At 39.3% G+C, this 16,704-nt stretch overlaps 1 protein-coding gene across 10 annotated transcripts in view; it reads left to right on the top strand.

The window, feature by feature from the left end:
* Nucleotides 1-16,704, top strand: part of ARL15 (ADP ribosylation factor like GTPase 15) — a 374,080-nt gene that overhangs the window by 337,401 nt on the left and 19,975 nt on the right. The window contains exon 7 of one of the 10 annotated variants that reach the window (XM_065598956.1): nucleotides 15,150-15,237. The exons of the other annotated variants lie outside the window; for them this stretch is intronic. Coding sequence (XP_065455028.1) covers nucleotides 15,150-15,221 — 72 coding nt within the window. The 3' untranslated portion in view covers nucleotides 15,222-15,237. The remainder of the gene's footprint in view (nucleotides 1-15,149; nucleotides 15,238-16,704) is intronic. 10 annotated transcript variants of the gene reach the window in all.

Below are 16,704 nucleotides of genomic sequence, written 5' to 3'. Positions count from 1 at the left end.
TGGATGAGGTATACCACATGTTGTGATAGGCAAGTGACGAAAGATCCCTAAAATTGGGGGAGCCACTGTGCCTGAACCATGGCCCCACCCCTCAGACCTCCCCTTCCACCAGCCTCTGCCCTCACGCTGCCTCTTCCCTCAAGGCCCCGCTCCCATACCACCTCTTCCCCACAAGAGCCGGCCCCTGCTTGCTCCTCTCAACCCCTTCTCCCCCGTTGCTTGCCCTTACACCAGTAAAAAGTGGGAGGGCGTAGCCCTCACACTTTTAAAAATGATGGGACCATGGTCCCCTGGTTCCCTCCTGTTCTGGTGCCTGTGTGTGTAGGACCGATGGATCTCGAAAGTGGTGTTGTGTGTTGTTTCCATAATGCATTTGCCTCAGTAGCATCCTGCACTTGAGTTCCATGGTATAATGAATATATTTAACAATGTTAAATGTTACCTTTTAATTTAATGGAATTGTCTTGCTTCTGCAAAAAAAAAAAGCCTTCCTTACACCTTCTGTTATTTCATGCTTCAGTAGTATATATCCTTTCTTTCCTTAAACTTTGAAAACCAGAGTTGTATGGTCTGATTTGTAATTCTGTTGATTTCAGTGCAGTTTCATTTGATTTACACCAATGTGTGAGGAGAATGAAACCCCTTAGACAGCTAATTAAGCCCCTTAATTTTTAGAGTGTTTTAGTTCTTAACTTGACTCCTAATATTTAGTTTGTTTGGTATTTATGGTTAGATTATATTTGTCTCTCTTTAAGGGTTTAGGTTTAATGTTCAAGTAAAATAGTGCCTAGCTTTTACCATATCAGTGTACTGTTGTTGTTAGGAAATCTCATTTGGTTTTTGCATATGGTTTCCTGAGGGTCTCTTGTAATTGATATGTTCCAGGAAACTAAGGAAGAAAAGATAGCTTGTGTTTTCTCATTTATAAGAATGTGTGTCCAGTAATTGGTAGCTGAATCTAGTTGAACGAGGATATTTTCCTTAAGGTGTCAGTTAAGCAATTCGGTTCATACTCTTTTCTGACTAAGTATTTTCAAATGTTCCTGATTTCAGAAAGCCGTACTTACTGTGACTCTTGCAGCTAAAATGCGTCTCCTACAGTCAACAAGAATTTTGTGTTGGTTCCAGAGCACTATGAAATGCCTGATTTGGGGCTTGTACTGTTTTAAAGATGCCTCATCGATAGCAGCCCACGCGACTGTTGAGTGGCTTGAAAAGATCACTCAAAATAATAGTCGTAATGAGCACACTATCCTATCTTGTCTCTGTCTCAGTGGTGTCGACATTCAAATTTTCGTCTGCAAGACTGTCTGTGTGCTTCCTTTATGCTCTGTTTAGATCAAGCATTTCCTGATCAGAGTATAGTATCAGTGCTATATATTTTAATAAGAGTTCAGCAGTAAGCCTTTAGAATAGTTCTTTCTGAAATTTTCCAATCCTGCTGCTATAAATTCTTTAATGTTTTCCCAGATTTTGTGTTCCTAATATGTATACTGTAGATTATAGATAAGAACGCATAAGCAGAAAAGGATGTTACTAATTTTCATGCTATCACCTGTATAGCTCCATGTTTCACTTATGTATACCTGGTACTTTAAAAAAGAAAAGAAAAAAAAAGGTGGGGGGAGTGGGAAGTATTGAATTAGGCCACATTTCAGACTCAAGCTTTGATTCTGGGAAGTACATAACTAATATGGACACTTATTTACAGGTCTTACATACACAAATAGCTAACATAACTTCGCAGAGAGAGAAATGTACCATAGACATTGAGAATAACTCTTACTGATGAAAAACAATATTTATAAAACACACAATCTGGTTTAACTAGATAAATCTGATCAAGGTTATATTTGCTTTTAGACTCTTGTTCATTTTCCTCCATCCAGTTATATCCTTGGATCATAAGTTGTGTACTGCATGTCTAAGGAGAAACAGATGTTCTGAAGAAGACATGAAACTAAATGAGTTTTCTATACAAAAAGTCATTTTAAAAAAGAGTATCGTGTCCTAATTGAGTGCTTAGTAATTCCAGATATAAATAAGGAACAAGAAATGATGCTAGGCACTAAATTCCATTTTATTACATTTTTTGGCAGATGAAAATGAAGCAAATGTTCAAGTACGTGGGCTTTCCTAGAACTGGTGAATTCATTAGCAATATTACAAACGTTCAGGGTGTCTCTTGATACAACTGCTATATGAAATCATTCATCCCTCCATGGATATGTGAGTGAGGATTGTGTAAAATAAGGCTTTTTTTCTCCTAACTCTGCATTGAGTGATTTTACTTCTTAAATATTTAACCATCCTAGGGGTAGCCCAATAAATAATATTTTATCAGTAACTTGTTAAAGTGCCATGTCATGAATGTGTATTGTTTGACACTGGGGAGGATTTTTAAATTAATATTTTCATGCTAATAGCTCTCTGTGCCTCTGGTCATATTAATGCTTTATTTTAAGAAATCAGCTTACTTGTTGGAACCTCTACTTAGATTCTGCCACTGTGCTTTGACCGGGAGTGCGGTAGATAGCATCTTGGTGGTATGTAGGCAAATTCCTTTTATGCTTTTGACAAATTCCTAGCTGTGGAGTTGTATTTTCTTTACTAATCTTTGGTATCAACAGCAAATGACAGTGGCCAGTTATCCCAAATTCTTGTGTGGATCTGTGTTTGAGGGGATTTTGTATAGTCATGTTTGTTAAGGGTAATTGTTGGCTCTGCTGTTATCAGTTGGTAGGATGTAGGATGATGCTGTCTTCCTTTGAGGCATGCAATAGTTTGTGTTCACTGCAAGCTACATTCTTTTTGCCCTTTGTAATAGATAACACATTAGTTGACTTCATAATTCCCGTTTTATTTTTAGTTTGTGTGGCTGCAAAGTCAGCTATGGGGGGGAGTTCTGGCTATCTCTGGGGAAAAAAAATTCTTTAATTGAATGGTTTTATTGAAGTTTTTTGGATACAATGGTAAGAAGAAACAACTCAAAAAGAAGGAATATCTGTATTTTGCTCTATGTCAGTTCATATTGCAAGTTAGTTGTACTCAGGATTAAGGAAATACTTTTCTAGGTAGATCGCTATATTTATATCAAAACTCAGCTTAACGAAGACACCATATTGGCACTGTGTGCTGCTGTATAATGAAGTTGGACCACACTGTTTTGAAAACCTCCATTTTATTTGATTGAAAGGAAATTCTAGTTAAGGATTTTTTTTTTCTTTTGCTATGATGAAAAATCTAAGATGAGACATTTCCAATCTGGGAGCCTGAAGTTAAACTGCTAAAGAAGTGCCTAAATATAGATTATTTAAGTGGCCTGACGTTCAGTGATGCTAAGCTCCTGAAGTGCTAAATAACAATCATTCCAGTCGTTCTTTACATTATATAAAGAAATTTAGTCCTAGTCTGAGAATGGGTAAAAGGCATTTTTCAAAAATCATCCGGGGAGTGTGAGGGAATTAATGAAAGTTTCAGTGCTGCCCATCTTAGTGGATGTTACAGTTGAAGAAGGAAGGTATCTTATGGTTTCTCTCTTTGAAGGGAGCTGTTCATGGAACTTACTATGTGGAGAGAGAAAAGAAAAAAAGGCAGAGTTTACTGACAAGCTGAAGTATAGCAAGATCCTCCACTTTAAGTTAAGGGAGAAAAAGAGATTGCAATGAAGCTCCTTTTGCAAGCAGCAGCACTTAATACTACTTAGCTCCTAAGCCTTGATTCAGTAAAACACTTAAGCACATGCTCAACGTTAGGCACAGCCGTAATCCTATCTCTATTCAGAAAAGCACTTGTGTGTGCTTAAATACCTTTGACTTCAATAGAACTACTCCCCTACTTAGTTAAGTGTGCGCTTAAGTGCTTTGCTGAGTAGAAATGGGATTGCCTCTCCTCTCCCTTTCCAGAGCCATGGGGGACACAGGAACTCTGCAAACAAGGATAGGAAACAGAGGAGGGGATGAGCAGGAACTCCAGGGGAAAGAGAAGTGCTGGAGTAGGAGACAGGGCAGGCGATAGGTGCTTGGAAAAGGCGGAGGACTGGGACAAGGACACAACTGGAGCACACTCTTCTCCAGAACTAGGAATTGAAACCAAGAGTCCTGAGTCTCAGCATTCCTTTGTTGTCCAGCAGATAGTTGTGAACCACTGGCAAGATGTGTGCCTCATCCCCCCCCTCTAGTATCTAGTCTACTTAGGGGATAACAATAACAGCCTTCTGCTGCTGCCAGGACTCCAATCAGCTCAAGTGACTGAAGTCCGTGGTGTGGACCTAAAGGTCCCAATTCTGTTGATGACCCATGTGGGGGTCAGTATGATTTCATGCGATGAAATTTCAGTTTTTACACTTAAATGTTTTTTTAAAAACCTAAATACAAAATTACATAAACATAAGAAAAGCCTACGGAGGAACAAAACAGTTAAAAGAACGTTAAGATTGCAAAGTGAAACACTCACAAGTTAGGAAATGCTGGAGAGGAGGCGGGAGTGGCAAGAAGAGAAAGATGGTCTCATGGTTAAAAAAGCTGAGTGCTGAAGAAGCTGAAGTGTTATAAAAATGCTAAGTACTCAGAAAAATCAGGTGATAGGAGTCTCAAGTTGAGCATCCAAAATAAGTGAACAATTTTGGCCTTAATTTCTCTGTACCTGAGTTCTTCATCTGTAAAATTGGGAGGATAATACCTCAGAGGTGTTGAGAAGATAAATTCATGAATGGTTGTGAAGCACTTAGTACTTATCCTAACTTCTGACTATTTGATTTTATTACCTTAATGTTCTTTTAACATAGTTTTGTATATGTAATTATATATACAATTTCTTCCCTCTCCCACATAATATAAAAATAATCTGAACCTAACCAGTTTTTACCATAAGGGATAGGTCTGATATAAAGTACCAACATGAGATGAAGAGTTCCTTCCCTAATAGAATTAACAGAAAACTATAATAGGATGTAAAACTTGGGGCAGGGCGGGGGGGGGGGGGAGGCAGGGAGGGCAGGGATTAAGTGACTCATTTAATATAAATTCTACAAGAGCTGGGAAAGTTTCCATGGGAATAACTCCCTCAGGAAGTCCAAATATATTTAAATTGCTGTTCTTTGATGAATTCTCAAGCACTTCTAGCTTCCTATGCAAGAGGGCATTGTCCTTAATTGACAGCTGTATTAAAGGTCTCTGTGTTCTCTGATTCACTCTGAATCTCTTGAATTGTGTCAGGCTATTGACTAATGGTGTCATGTGTTTTTTCCATACTGCCCTCTAGTAGGTTCCTTGTGAGTCTATTTTTGATCCAATTTTTAAATAGTGTCTGAGTTTGTATTTGCATCTGGCCCAAAACCTGTTGTCTCTTCAACATTCATGTCCACAGTTCTAGTTAAGGTATCCTTCACAGTAAGGAGGAAGGGAAAGATACCTAGTCTCTCTGAACAATTCTTCCTTCATAGGCACAGCAATTAGGAAACTTTTCAAACTGAGCAGTCTATTTTGGTAGGGTTACCATACGTCCGGATTTTCCCGGACATGTCCGGCTTTTTTGGCTCCAAATCCCCGTCCGGGGGGAAATCCCAAAAAGCCGGATATGTCCGGGAAAATCGGGACATGCGGGGCCGGCGGTGCTGGGCCGGGGGCCAAGCCGGGGGCTGGCGGTGCCGGGCCGAGCCGGGGGCCGGGCCGGCGGTGCCGGGCCAGGGACCGGCAGTGCTGGGCGGGCCGGAGGTGTGGGCCCGGGCCCGGGGCCGGCACCCCAGTGCCTGAGCCGACCCAGGCTGGAGACGCCGGGGGGGGCTAGACTGGGCCGCGCCTCCTCCCCCCACACCACCCTTACCTGCTTCAGGCTTCCCGCGAATCAAATGTTCACGGGAAGCAGGGGAGGGGGGCAGAGTTGGGGTGGGGACTTTGGGAAAGGGGCGGAGTTGGAGTGTGGGCGGGGCTGGGCGTGGGTGGGGCTGGGGCCCTGTGGAGTGTCCTCCTTTTGGAGGCTCAAAATATGGTAACCCTAATTTTGGTCTGTGCTTTGGAGCCATCAGAACCTTCAAAAACAGAAATAAGCTGCTTAGATTCTTAAAACAGCTCGACTTTCGGCCTGACTCCCTTGATTCAAAAAGCCATTAACTGGAAAAAAATCACTTTGGTAGTATAGTAGCTGTCTGGATACAATCTGCTGCCTATGTTGCACTTTCACTTTCCACAATCCTCAGTATTCACCACTGGCCATGGTCTCAGCTTCCAATACTCCCAAAGAGGAAATAGTAATAGTCACTAGCTGAAAGCAAACAGGTTACCATCACTTTCTCCTTGCTTACTGTACACTGACTCTGAAAGTTCTCCACATGGTGGCCCATTGTATTTAACTGAACTAGTAAGTGGAGTTGCTGGACTTCTGTCATCTGTAATTCCAGGAGATTATTTTTACTCTTAATTGAAGCACTCTTCCTCTTTAAATCAGCCAGATAACCAGCAATTTTAAAGACTACAATGGTGCTTCAAAGCAGACCATTGGGCTTGCACAAGAACAGGGTTTGCATTGTACTGATTTCTCTCCCATTACCTACCAAAAAGTGAGAGTATCCACCTCTACAGTATCAGAGGGGTAGCCGGGTTAATCTGGATCTGTAAAAAAGCAACAGAGTCCTGTGGCACCTTTAAGACTAACAGATGTATTGGAGCATAAGCTTTCGTGTGTGTATACCCACTTCATCAGACGCATGTGATGCCTCTACAGTGGTTCCATCTTCACTAGTCCCAAAAACAAGCGTTCCAGTGTCATTCCCATGTTTTCTTACACATACATAAAATATTTATTGAGCAATTCTTCATCTTTTTGGTCTTCTAAGCAGCCTCAGTATTTTGTTTGTAGCCGTTAAGAAACCACCGGTTGACACCTAAAGTTCAGACTAGCAGGCAGCAAAATTGTGAATGTGTTTCATAAATACTTTTGTGGTTGGACCTGCAGGAACTCCGTTGGAGTAAAAAGGCAGCTGCTGGAAGAGTACTTTCTAAAGGAGGAGTTAAAGGCATGGCAACTTTCCAAATTCTCATTGTCTGCTACACCCAGATGCTACCTTTCAAATTACTTGTAGCCTTTAATGGGTCTGTCACAAGGTCAGACAAATACAATTTCCCCGTTACTTTCCTTGTCTCCTTTTTCGGTGTCTCGAGTTAACATCAGGGAGAAGTTGAATCACGGTCAATGACCTCATGTATTTAGTTACACTGCTCACTCTGATGTTTCAAAATTTCAGTTATACTTTGGGGTTTAAAACACAAAAGTAAAATGACATGAACAGCAAAATGTTTTATGTCCATCAGTTTATGTATCTTTGTTTGCTTTAACATCTGAGCTGTAATACTAAAGTTATGCTGGAAACTATTTGTTGTTTTCCTTTTTTCTGTGTTTGTATAGTTTACTAAAGACACATTTGTAATTCCAGCCATTGCCTGATGGCATGTTTTTATATCTGATATTCTAGATGCATGTTTGATATTAATAGAAGTGTAGTGAAGTCAGGAAAAGAAGAAAATGTGCCTAGAGAACATGTAATGTACTGATTAAGAGAGTATTATTTCACTTATTTATCACAGCTATCTGTTAGTACAGTAATAGGCTGTAGTATAAAACCCTATATGAATGCCTTCCATATAAAATCAATATCACCAATGAAGTCCTTTGTGAACTTCATGGAGCGTTTGGCCCTTGTTAGGGTTAAAACTCTGACTGGGAAATGTTGTGTTTTCATTTACTACTTTGTTTTATTTTTAGGAGGAGGGAGGTATCACTCTGAGTCATTCTTGATATGTTGTAATGACATGAAAAACATTCGGTCTATAACAGTATCGGATGTACAAACACAAAAGGAAACGTACATGAATTTCCTTATTTAGTTCATTAGTTATTGTTTATCTCATCCAATTTCAACTGCTCTGGAACTTTGTTTGCTGGAGAATCGCTTATAAAATGTCATGGACTTGGGGAGCAATCTGGCTGACTGCCTGATGAAGACTGAGTTATGTAATTGAGAGCATACTCTCCTGACCTCCTGCTAATTAGTGAAAACACTACAGTAACCATTTTATAAGCACAGTAAGAGCTAACACACTCTAGGGTACGGTTATATATGCTCATTTCAGAGAGGCCTTGGGAAAACACAGCCAGAGTGCATGTGTGATGCCATAACTTTGTTTTATTTGTTCAGTGTGGTTTGATTAACTGTAAATTCATCTAAAATAATGTCACCTTTAATATGGTTTTACTTTCCTCTGGGGTTGTAGATTGGTTTCTTTGCCGTTCCTTTGCCTCCACCCATGCCCAAAACTTAAACTTTTTATTTCAAACTGCTACTGAGAGGCAGTCCTCTGTCATGGCTTTCTTTTAGAGCAGATTTAAATAAGAATCTGGAAATAGGATACTCAGAATGGAAACGAGACCGGATAATTGGTTCTGTGTATTAAATGGACAACAGTGCGGCCTGGCTGACTTTTCTTGACCCAGAAAGATCCTGAGTCATTGCAATCTGTTCTGTTGGAGATCCAAGGCAGTATGACCTGGCTCTTGGACACGTTTTCAGTAGTCGTGAGAGAACAGCTGTGGGCTAAGTAATGCCATGGTTCTCCAAGCTATTCCTGTCCTGGTGGGCTGTGATGCTGCAGCAGATGGTTCTTGTCCAGTTGGTTGGATCTGAAAGACAAGAAGAAGGTAAGCAAGGGACAGACACTACTTTTTAAATAAGGCCGAATTTGGTTTTCCTTATTCTGCAATCCTTTTCTTTTCCATCTTTAAATATTGTATAAATATGCCTGGGCCTTTAAGAACGAACAGCAAAACATTTTTTTTAAAGGTCGTCCCTTTTCTTCCTCATGTGAGGTCCTATCTGGCATCCCCATGTGTATGTATTTATAGGCTTTCCTCAGGTGCTCATCACCTTATTATCCAAGTATCTCACCAATGTTATATTAGCTAACTGAAATGTTAGCTTTACAGCATGCCTTTATGATTGGGTAATATTCTTAACTCAATTTTACAGATGAGGAACGGAGACGGAGAAGATTAAGTGACTTGTTAAAGTGACTTTCCCACTCTTTAGTGGGAGAATTGAAAAAAAACCTAGGAGTTTGTACTTAGCAACTGTTAGTTCTCAACATTATATAACAATCCCCTTTGTTAAGTTAAAATATTTTCTACGTTTATAAAACTTGATTCTTCAAAATTTAACTCTTTGTCTCTTTGTAAAGGCAAAACCAAAATACTTCAAACTTTACAGTACTGCTATTATTAATAATCCTGGTAGTTTCAGGTTGCTGTAATGTTCTTGATTCCTTTCCTTGCCCTGAATTTTCAGGTGGTTGCTAGATGTGCGTAACAAACATTTCTTTCAATAGCTACTAATAGAGGCAGATAGTCCTTGATTATGCCATTCATCTTTCAGACAGTGCAAGTCGTCTTGCAGAGGTATAGCTATTTTTGACATGTGTAGGTAGTCTTATACTTCTTTTTTAGGTCCTTTTGTGACTGTTTAAAGAATTCTTCAAACCACTTCCTGTAACTAAGAGTAGTGTACTATTTTCAAGATTTTCCTAATGTCATGTAGTTCTTGAAGAATCATAAGCAGTTTACTATGTAGTACTGTACCCTAGGATAAGTGCATCTTTCATCTCCTACTGTGGACTCAATCCTCCCCTCATATGAACATTACCATGCATCATTTGAAGTTAGCTGCCTTGTTGATAGGTGCTGATGTTCACATGCATATTTGAGGGCAAGACTGAAATGCCTCAATTCCAGATATCTTATGCAGTCTATTACTTGTATTTCCATTTATAACATTATTGAATTGATCCTAAAATATGTGCATTGTGTACCTTTTGGAAAACTCATTATAGCCCTGAATTGAGAAAGCACTTAAGCACATGCTTGTAGGCCCACTGAGATCCTTTGATAGCTAATAAAACCATAATACCTTAACCAGTTGCTGAGAGCACAGTCTAACCCTTCAGTGGCTGGGTGACCATGTTATGCTACTGATTTGAAGTCCGAAAAGAATTAACCTTGACTTAACCAGAAAGATCAGTTGCCTCTTTATTCACACTGATAGTCTAGTTAGAAGATCAGAAACTTAAATTAATTCCAGACAAAATATCTGTCGCCAATACCTAATGGAATCATTGTTTCTTGGTCTGCATGAGAATGGTCGGACTGACTTGTATCTCTCTTAAAAATGACTTGTAGTCAGCAGAAAGTGTAGAGACTCGTTGGTGTCTGCCGTATAAGCACTTGCTTGAACATTATCCTTTGTCAACATACTTTTTCTTTTTCTTTTTTTAAATGTTAAAAAAAAAATTTCTGGTAGTTTTGGTAGGTTTCTTATAGGTTCAAGAAACACTATAAATGTGTAATCTTTGTTATAGTGAAGACATCTCTAATTGTTTGGTGTTTGTCACTGGCAAAGTGAAGGTGTTTCATTATTTGGATTCTTCACAGAATCTCCATGTTCAGGTGAATCTCAGTATGAGACATAAAGCTCTCTATGCCAAATCAAGTCCGGTTCATTTTTTCTTTTGCTATAAATATTGGAATGTCTGCAATCTTCTTCTCAACTATGCATCTGACACAAGTCAGTTATATTGCTGTACACATTTAAATTGTCTATTACTATTCGGTTGCCAGGTATTAATAAAATATATTAAATTTATGATCACATTTTATTATTTTTCCTGTTTTCTTTCTAGACATCATATGGTTCCTTATGATTCTTTACACAGTCAGGATACACTGTTAATAGGTTTCAGTAGCTTGTCATCTTGGCTCCATACCAAACAGAAGCCTCAGCTATCTTTTGAACATCTGTTATTGCTGTGAATATGCATTACTGTGATTTCTAATATTGCTGTACATGAGGGGTAATGGAACAAAATTTGCCTACCATGTTGCAGCTCTGTATATAAAGCACAAGCACCAGAAGAAGAATACCTTTCTCATCAAATAGCATTCATATACATTTTTTGGAGAAGGGGCTGAACTATTTTACATAAATGCATAAATATAATTGAGTTTGTATATTAAAACATATCTTGAAGAGTAAGGAAAGGTACTTACTCATTGCCATGTTGTCTTTGGTAAGGGACCTACATAAGAAAGGGGCACTGTAGTCATAACTGGTATATAAAAAATGTGTAACAGATTATATACCAGATCAATCTATAACCATGTGAGGAATTAGTTTGAAAAGTTCAAGACTGGTCATATTTACAAATTATTGCAGTTTATTACTACTGGGTAATCTATCTACTTACACCGCATTGATCGCTCTTTACAGGGTAGCCAGCTCACTCTTTCCTACACCAATCTTTAGTTCTTTGAGAATTAGGGGATTTTGTTTAGGATTGAAGAATGAGTTTCCTGGCTGCCAAAATAAATGTCTTGAAAATAAATTAGCAGGGAATTGTGGGGAAGAGTGGGAATGTGGAGAGGTTTTTAGATTTTCTTGAATGCATGCACAGACAATCCTCTCGTTGTGGGGCACTCTTACAGGAGAAGAAGGGCAGCCACTCTATAACTGGAAGCATCTCTACTATGTGACACTGGGGGAGATTTTTAAAGGTATCAAATGGCCATTTGATACCTTAACTCCCATTGCAAGTCACTGGAAATTAGGTGCCTGCCTAACTGCCAGTTGTGCCTTGAAAATCTACCCCAATATCCTTAATTCTAAGTAGGGTCAACATAAGCAGTGTGTGTGAGGTCAAATGAATGCTGTAGTCCACAGAGAATTTTCTTTTTTGTCCGATCCTTGACTTGGGAATGGCGGAGGATGAGTGAGTTATAAAGGGAAGGGATCTCAATTTAAACCAGAAATGACTAAAATACATCTTTGACTGGATCTATGAATAAATCTATGACTGGGTTTGGACAGTACTTGCTTTTTAGGCAAAACAATGAATGATGCAATCTGAAGCTGGTATTGCGTCATACATGATATGAATTGCATCATATTATTCCTAGAAGTCATGGATGATGCAATCATAACAAAGCTTACATTACTCTGCTGAACAAATTGCCCTATATCAGCTCTAGAAATCATACAGTGTCGTGCTCTCTTATTTGTCAGTGTTTGATTTTGCAAAGGGACACATTTCTGTTTAGCCAAAGTGAGCAGAGATGCCTCGTACTTGTGTGAACAGTGCAGATAACTTCTGCTATGTTTGTGGTAAAGTGACTTTTGCATCACAAAAGCACAGTATAACCACTATGGTTAAGAAAGCCTATCACCTTTATTTTGACTGCAAAATTGGAGATCAGGACAAGATGTGGGCCCCACACATATGCTGCAACACTTGTGCAACAAATCTTCGCCAGTGGTTGAACAGGAAAAGGAAATCTATGCCTTTTGCAGTGCCAATGATTTGGAGAGAGCCAACAGATCATACCAGCAATTGTTATTTCTGCATGGTGCCTCCAGTTGGGAAAGGTGTGTCAAAGAAGAAAAAGAAAACATTCCATCAGCTATACGCCCAGTACCCCACAGAGAAGGACTGCCAGTTCCTGATGCACCAGAATCATTCTCACTTGAGTCAGACGAGGAAGAGGATGAAACTTCTGGGCCTGAACCATCAATGTCACAGGACCCACATTTTCTCCCATCCTCCTCCTCTGAACCACACCTCATAACACAAGGTGAACTGAATGACCTTATCAGGGATTTGGAACTACCCAAGAGTAAGGCAGAGCTGTTGGGCTCCAGACTACAGCAGTGGAATCTCCTGGCAGGTGATGTTAGGGTTTCCGTGTTCCGTGACCGTCAAAAGGATCTTGTCCCATTCTTCTTCATGGAAGGTGATCTTGTAGCATGCAACAACATGGATGGTGTGATGGCAGCCCTCAACATCGTTCACGATCCCGATGAGTGGAGACTGTTCATTGATTCATCGAAGACGAGTCTTAAAGCTGTTTTACTGCATAATGGCAATGTTTTGCCATCAATTCCAGTTGGTCATGCAATCCATATGAAGGAAACCTATGACAACATGAAACAACTTTTGAGGTGCATAAACTATGACCAACATCAGTGGCAGCTTTGTGACTATTTGAAGGTTGTTGCTCTCTTGCTTGGTCTGCAGAGTGGATACACAAAGTACTGCTGTTTTCTCTGTGAATGGGATAGTCGTGCAAGAGATTCCCACTACATCAAGAAAGATTGGCCACTCCGACAGTCATTGGAGCCTGGGAGGAAAAGTGTGCAGCATCCACCACTTGTTGAATCAAGGAAGATTTTGTTACCACCCTTACACATCAAGCTGGGTCTGATGAAGAACTTTGTCAAGGCCATTGACAAAACACAAGCAGCTTTCAAGTACCTGCGTGGAAAATTTCCAAGGTTAAGTGAAGCTAAGATAAAGGAAGGTGTCTTTGTTGGTCCTCAGATTCATGAACTTCTTCGAGATGATGCATTTGACCATGCACTGCGTGGCAAGGAAAAGACGGCATGGAAAGCCTTCCGGTTAGTGGCAATAAATTTTCTCGGAAACAACAAGGCAGACAACTACAGGTTGTTGGTGGAAAACCTCCTCAAGGCATACAAAAGCCTTGGTTGCAACATGTCACTGAAGATACATTTTTTGCACTCTCATCTAGATTTTTTTCCACTGAACTGCGGAGCAGTGAGCGACGAGCACGGCGAGCGATTTCACCAGGACATTGCAACAATGGAAAAACGCTATCAGGGCAAATGGAGCCCATCAATGCTTGCAGACTATTGCTGGACAGTGACAAGAGATGCTCCATTTAATGAATACAAGAGACAAGCCAAGAAGCGCCGAGTAGACACTGAATAGGACTAAACTATGTACATAATAGTTTTTTGCCTTTTGTTTCCTAATAAATTTTATTTATATAACCCTTTTGCTGATTTTTAAAGTGTTGCATAAACAGGACAGGTGAAATATTATCATGTAAAGCAACCATAAACACATGAAAAGACCTAGGTTTACAATTTATGATTAAAACTCTACTATCTACACAATATACATAGACATAAAATGTAAAAACTTAAATATCTTAGAAACAGTAGCCAATCAGTTGTTTTAATTGTCATATTTGAATTCAGCACATCAAAATACATAATAAATAGCACATTTTATCTCTGAAGCAGACGACTTCTCAAAAATTGTAGACCAGTGTAATTGGGTATTTCTGTGATGATCTTCATCAGATAGTAGACAGCCATAAAACGGAATAACCTGGAACTTAGCCACTTCTTAAGACCAAGACATTTGCGGCGGCACCTCTTTCCAGCAAATACTGGGCTCCAATATGTCCATGTGCCTTCTGCCCTCTAACCTGATTCTCTGTCTTCAGTGCAACACTCCTACCTTATCCATTTTCAAAATCAACAGAGGAAAGCATGTTTTGATTCAATTGGACATGAGGGATCATAGCACATATACGTGGACAGGCAGATAGAAGAAATTAGTCTAAATCCCAAAGTAATGCAGTATTTTCCTGGGCAGAAGATCACCTAGCCTCCATCAGGTTGATCCATATAAAAGGGGCATAACTATCAGCAGATAGATCACAGATCTCCTACCTATGGGCCCATTCCTGTATCCTGTACAGACTACCTGCACCTAATATTTTGGCTGTTGAAAAGAAAACTCAGTGAGATGGAGTACACTTCCAAAATAGTGTAGAGTTTGTATCCAGGCCCCTCCAATTCTCTAAGCCTATTCAAGAGTATGGACAACATTTTCCTATTGGTATCAAGATAGTAAGATTAATCCCAGAAAACTAGGTTTCCAAATTCTTACATTTCTTACAGGCTGACATAGACCTGAGGCTATCATCGCTATATCTCATGCTAACTTCAAATGGTATTATAAATGCAGAATCATCTAGGTCTCTAGCCACAGTGCTGCAAGCTATTACAATCCATTCTTGAACAGATAGCATCCAATTCCGTGTGTTCCTTTTCCATAAAGATGTGCTTCCTGGTTGCAATCTTAGCTGCCAAAAGAGTCTCAAATCTTTGCTCTTGGATATGGGCCTTACTACATCTTCCATAAGGACAAGGTTATCCTTTGTGCTGCAGAGTTATTCATTACCACAATTAATTCTTCCTTTTGTACTGCACAAAGTTATTCTCCCTCTTGTTTTGTCCAAAGCTTCCGAACTCAAAAGAGAGCATGACAACTGCTAGATGTGGGGAGAGTGGTGAATTACATACCTTTGAATAGTGGTTCTCAACCAGGGGTAAGTGTACCCCTGGGGATATCCATATGTCTTCCAGGGGTTACATCAGCTCGTCTAGATATTTGCCTAGATTTACAACAGGCTACATAAAAAGCACTAACAAAGTCAATACAAACTAAAATTACAGACATTGCTTGTTTTATACTGCTTTATATACTATATGCTGAAATGTAAGAACAGTATTTATATTCCAGTTGTTTTATTTTATAATTATGGTAAAAATAACAAAGTCAGCAATTTTTCAGTAATAGTGTGCTGAGGCACTTTCATATTTTTGTCTGATTAAAAGCAAGTAGTTTTTAAGTGAGGTGAAACCTGGGATACACAAAACAAATCAGCCTCTGAAAGGAGTGCAGTCGTCTGGAAAGATTGAGAACCACTGCCTTAGAAGAACTGACCAGATCAGGAAAAGAGAATCTTTATTCATTTCCTTTCACACTAAATGATTCTGTTTGAAAACATCCAAATCTTCCCTACTTAGGTTTATCAAGTGCTAGATCTTATTCAGATATAACCAGTTCCAGAAGGTCCCAGAATGCATTAATGCAATTAATTTTATGGAAAGGGAATGTTTTGCATCGTTTTGTTTTTTCCCTAACTAATTTCCCCTTACTTCTTTCCAAGTGTCTCAGAGAGAGGTCAGGATCCAGAATGGAAATTTTATCTGATTTTCTCTTGTATAAGGTTCTTAGATGGCCACCAAGATCACAGTATCTGAGCACCTCACAATCTTTAATGTATTTATCCTCCGAACACCCCTGTGATGGACAGTGCTGTTGTCGACATTGTACAGATGGGGCACAGACAGACTAAGTGATTTTCCCAGAGTTGCACAGGGTATCTGTGGCAGAGCGGAAAATTCAACTCTCCTATGGCCTAAGCTAGTACTGGACCATACTTTCCTCTCACATTTTGGGACTCACCTTTTCCCCCAGTCTGCCCTAACTGAGATACATTCTTTGGATATCTATATGATTCTCCAATGTCTGTGTATGTACTTAATACATTAATTTTACATTAATGTTAATAAGTTTATATTTAATCTAGCACTTCATATTCAAATTTTCCATTCCAGAAAAAATGCACACAAGAAAAAAATCTCAAAGCTGACTGCATTGTATGTCTGTGAACACAAATTTTATCCTTTCTGCTGTCTTCTCTTGTCCTTCTTCTTTCCCCCTCCAGTTGCTGATTAACTTTCACAGTTTAATGAATTTACACAAGAATGAATGAATTTAAACCTAATTTCCAGGAAAGCAACAATTGTGTAAAATACAATACACACATGTATATTACAATTTTCAGTTGATATTTTCACATTAAAATAATTTGGGGAGGTTTCTGCCATGTCTATTTTTAAAATACTGGATTTATAAATTTTTCCACTAACTTAGGATGACCGACAGGTAAATGAACCGTTCCGGAAAAGCTTGTTACTTCACTGAGACTCTTTAAAGCTTATCAGCC

This window comes from Chrysemys picta, chromosome 6, assembly GCF_011386835.1.
Source record: "Chrysemys picta bellii isolate R12L10 chromosome 6, ASM1138683v2, whole genome shotgun sequence".
In the NCBI taxonomy this organism is placed as follows: domain Eukaryota; kingdom Metazoa; phylum Chordata; order Testudines; family Emydidae; genus Chrysemys; species Chrysemys picta.
This window is presented reverse-complemented; position numbering and strand designations above follow the sequence as displayed.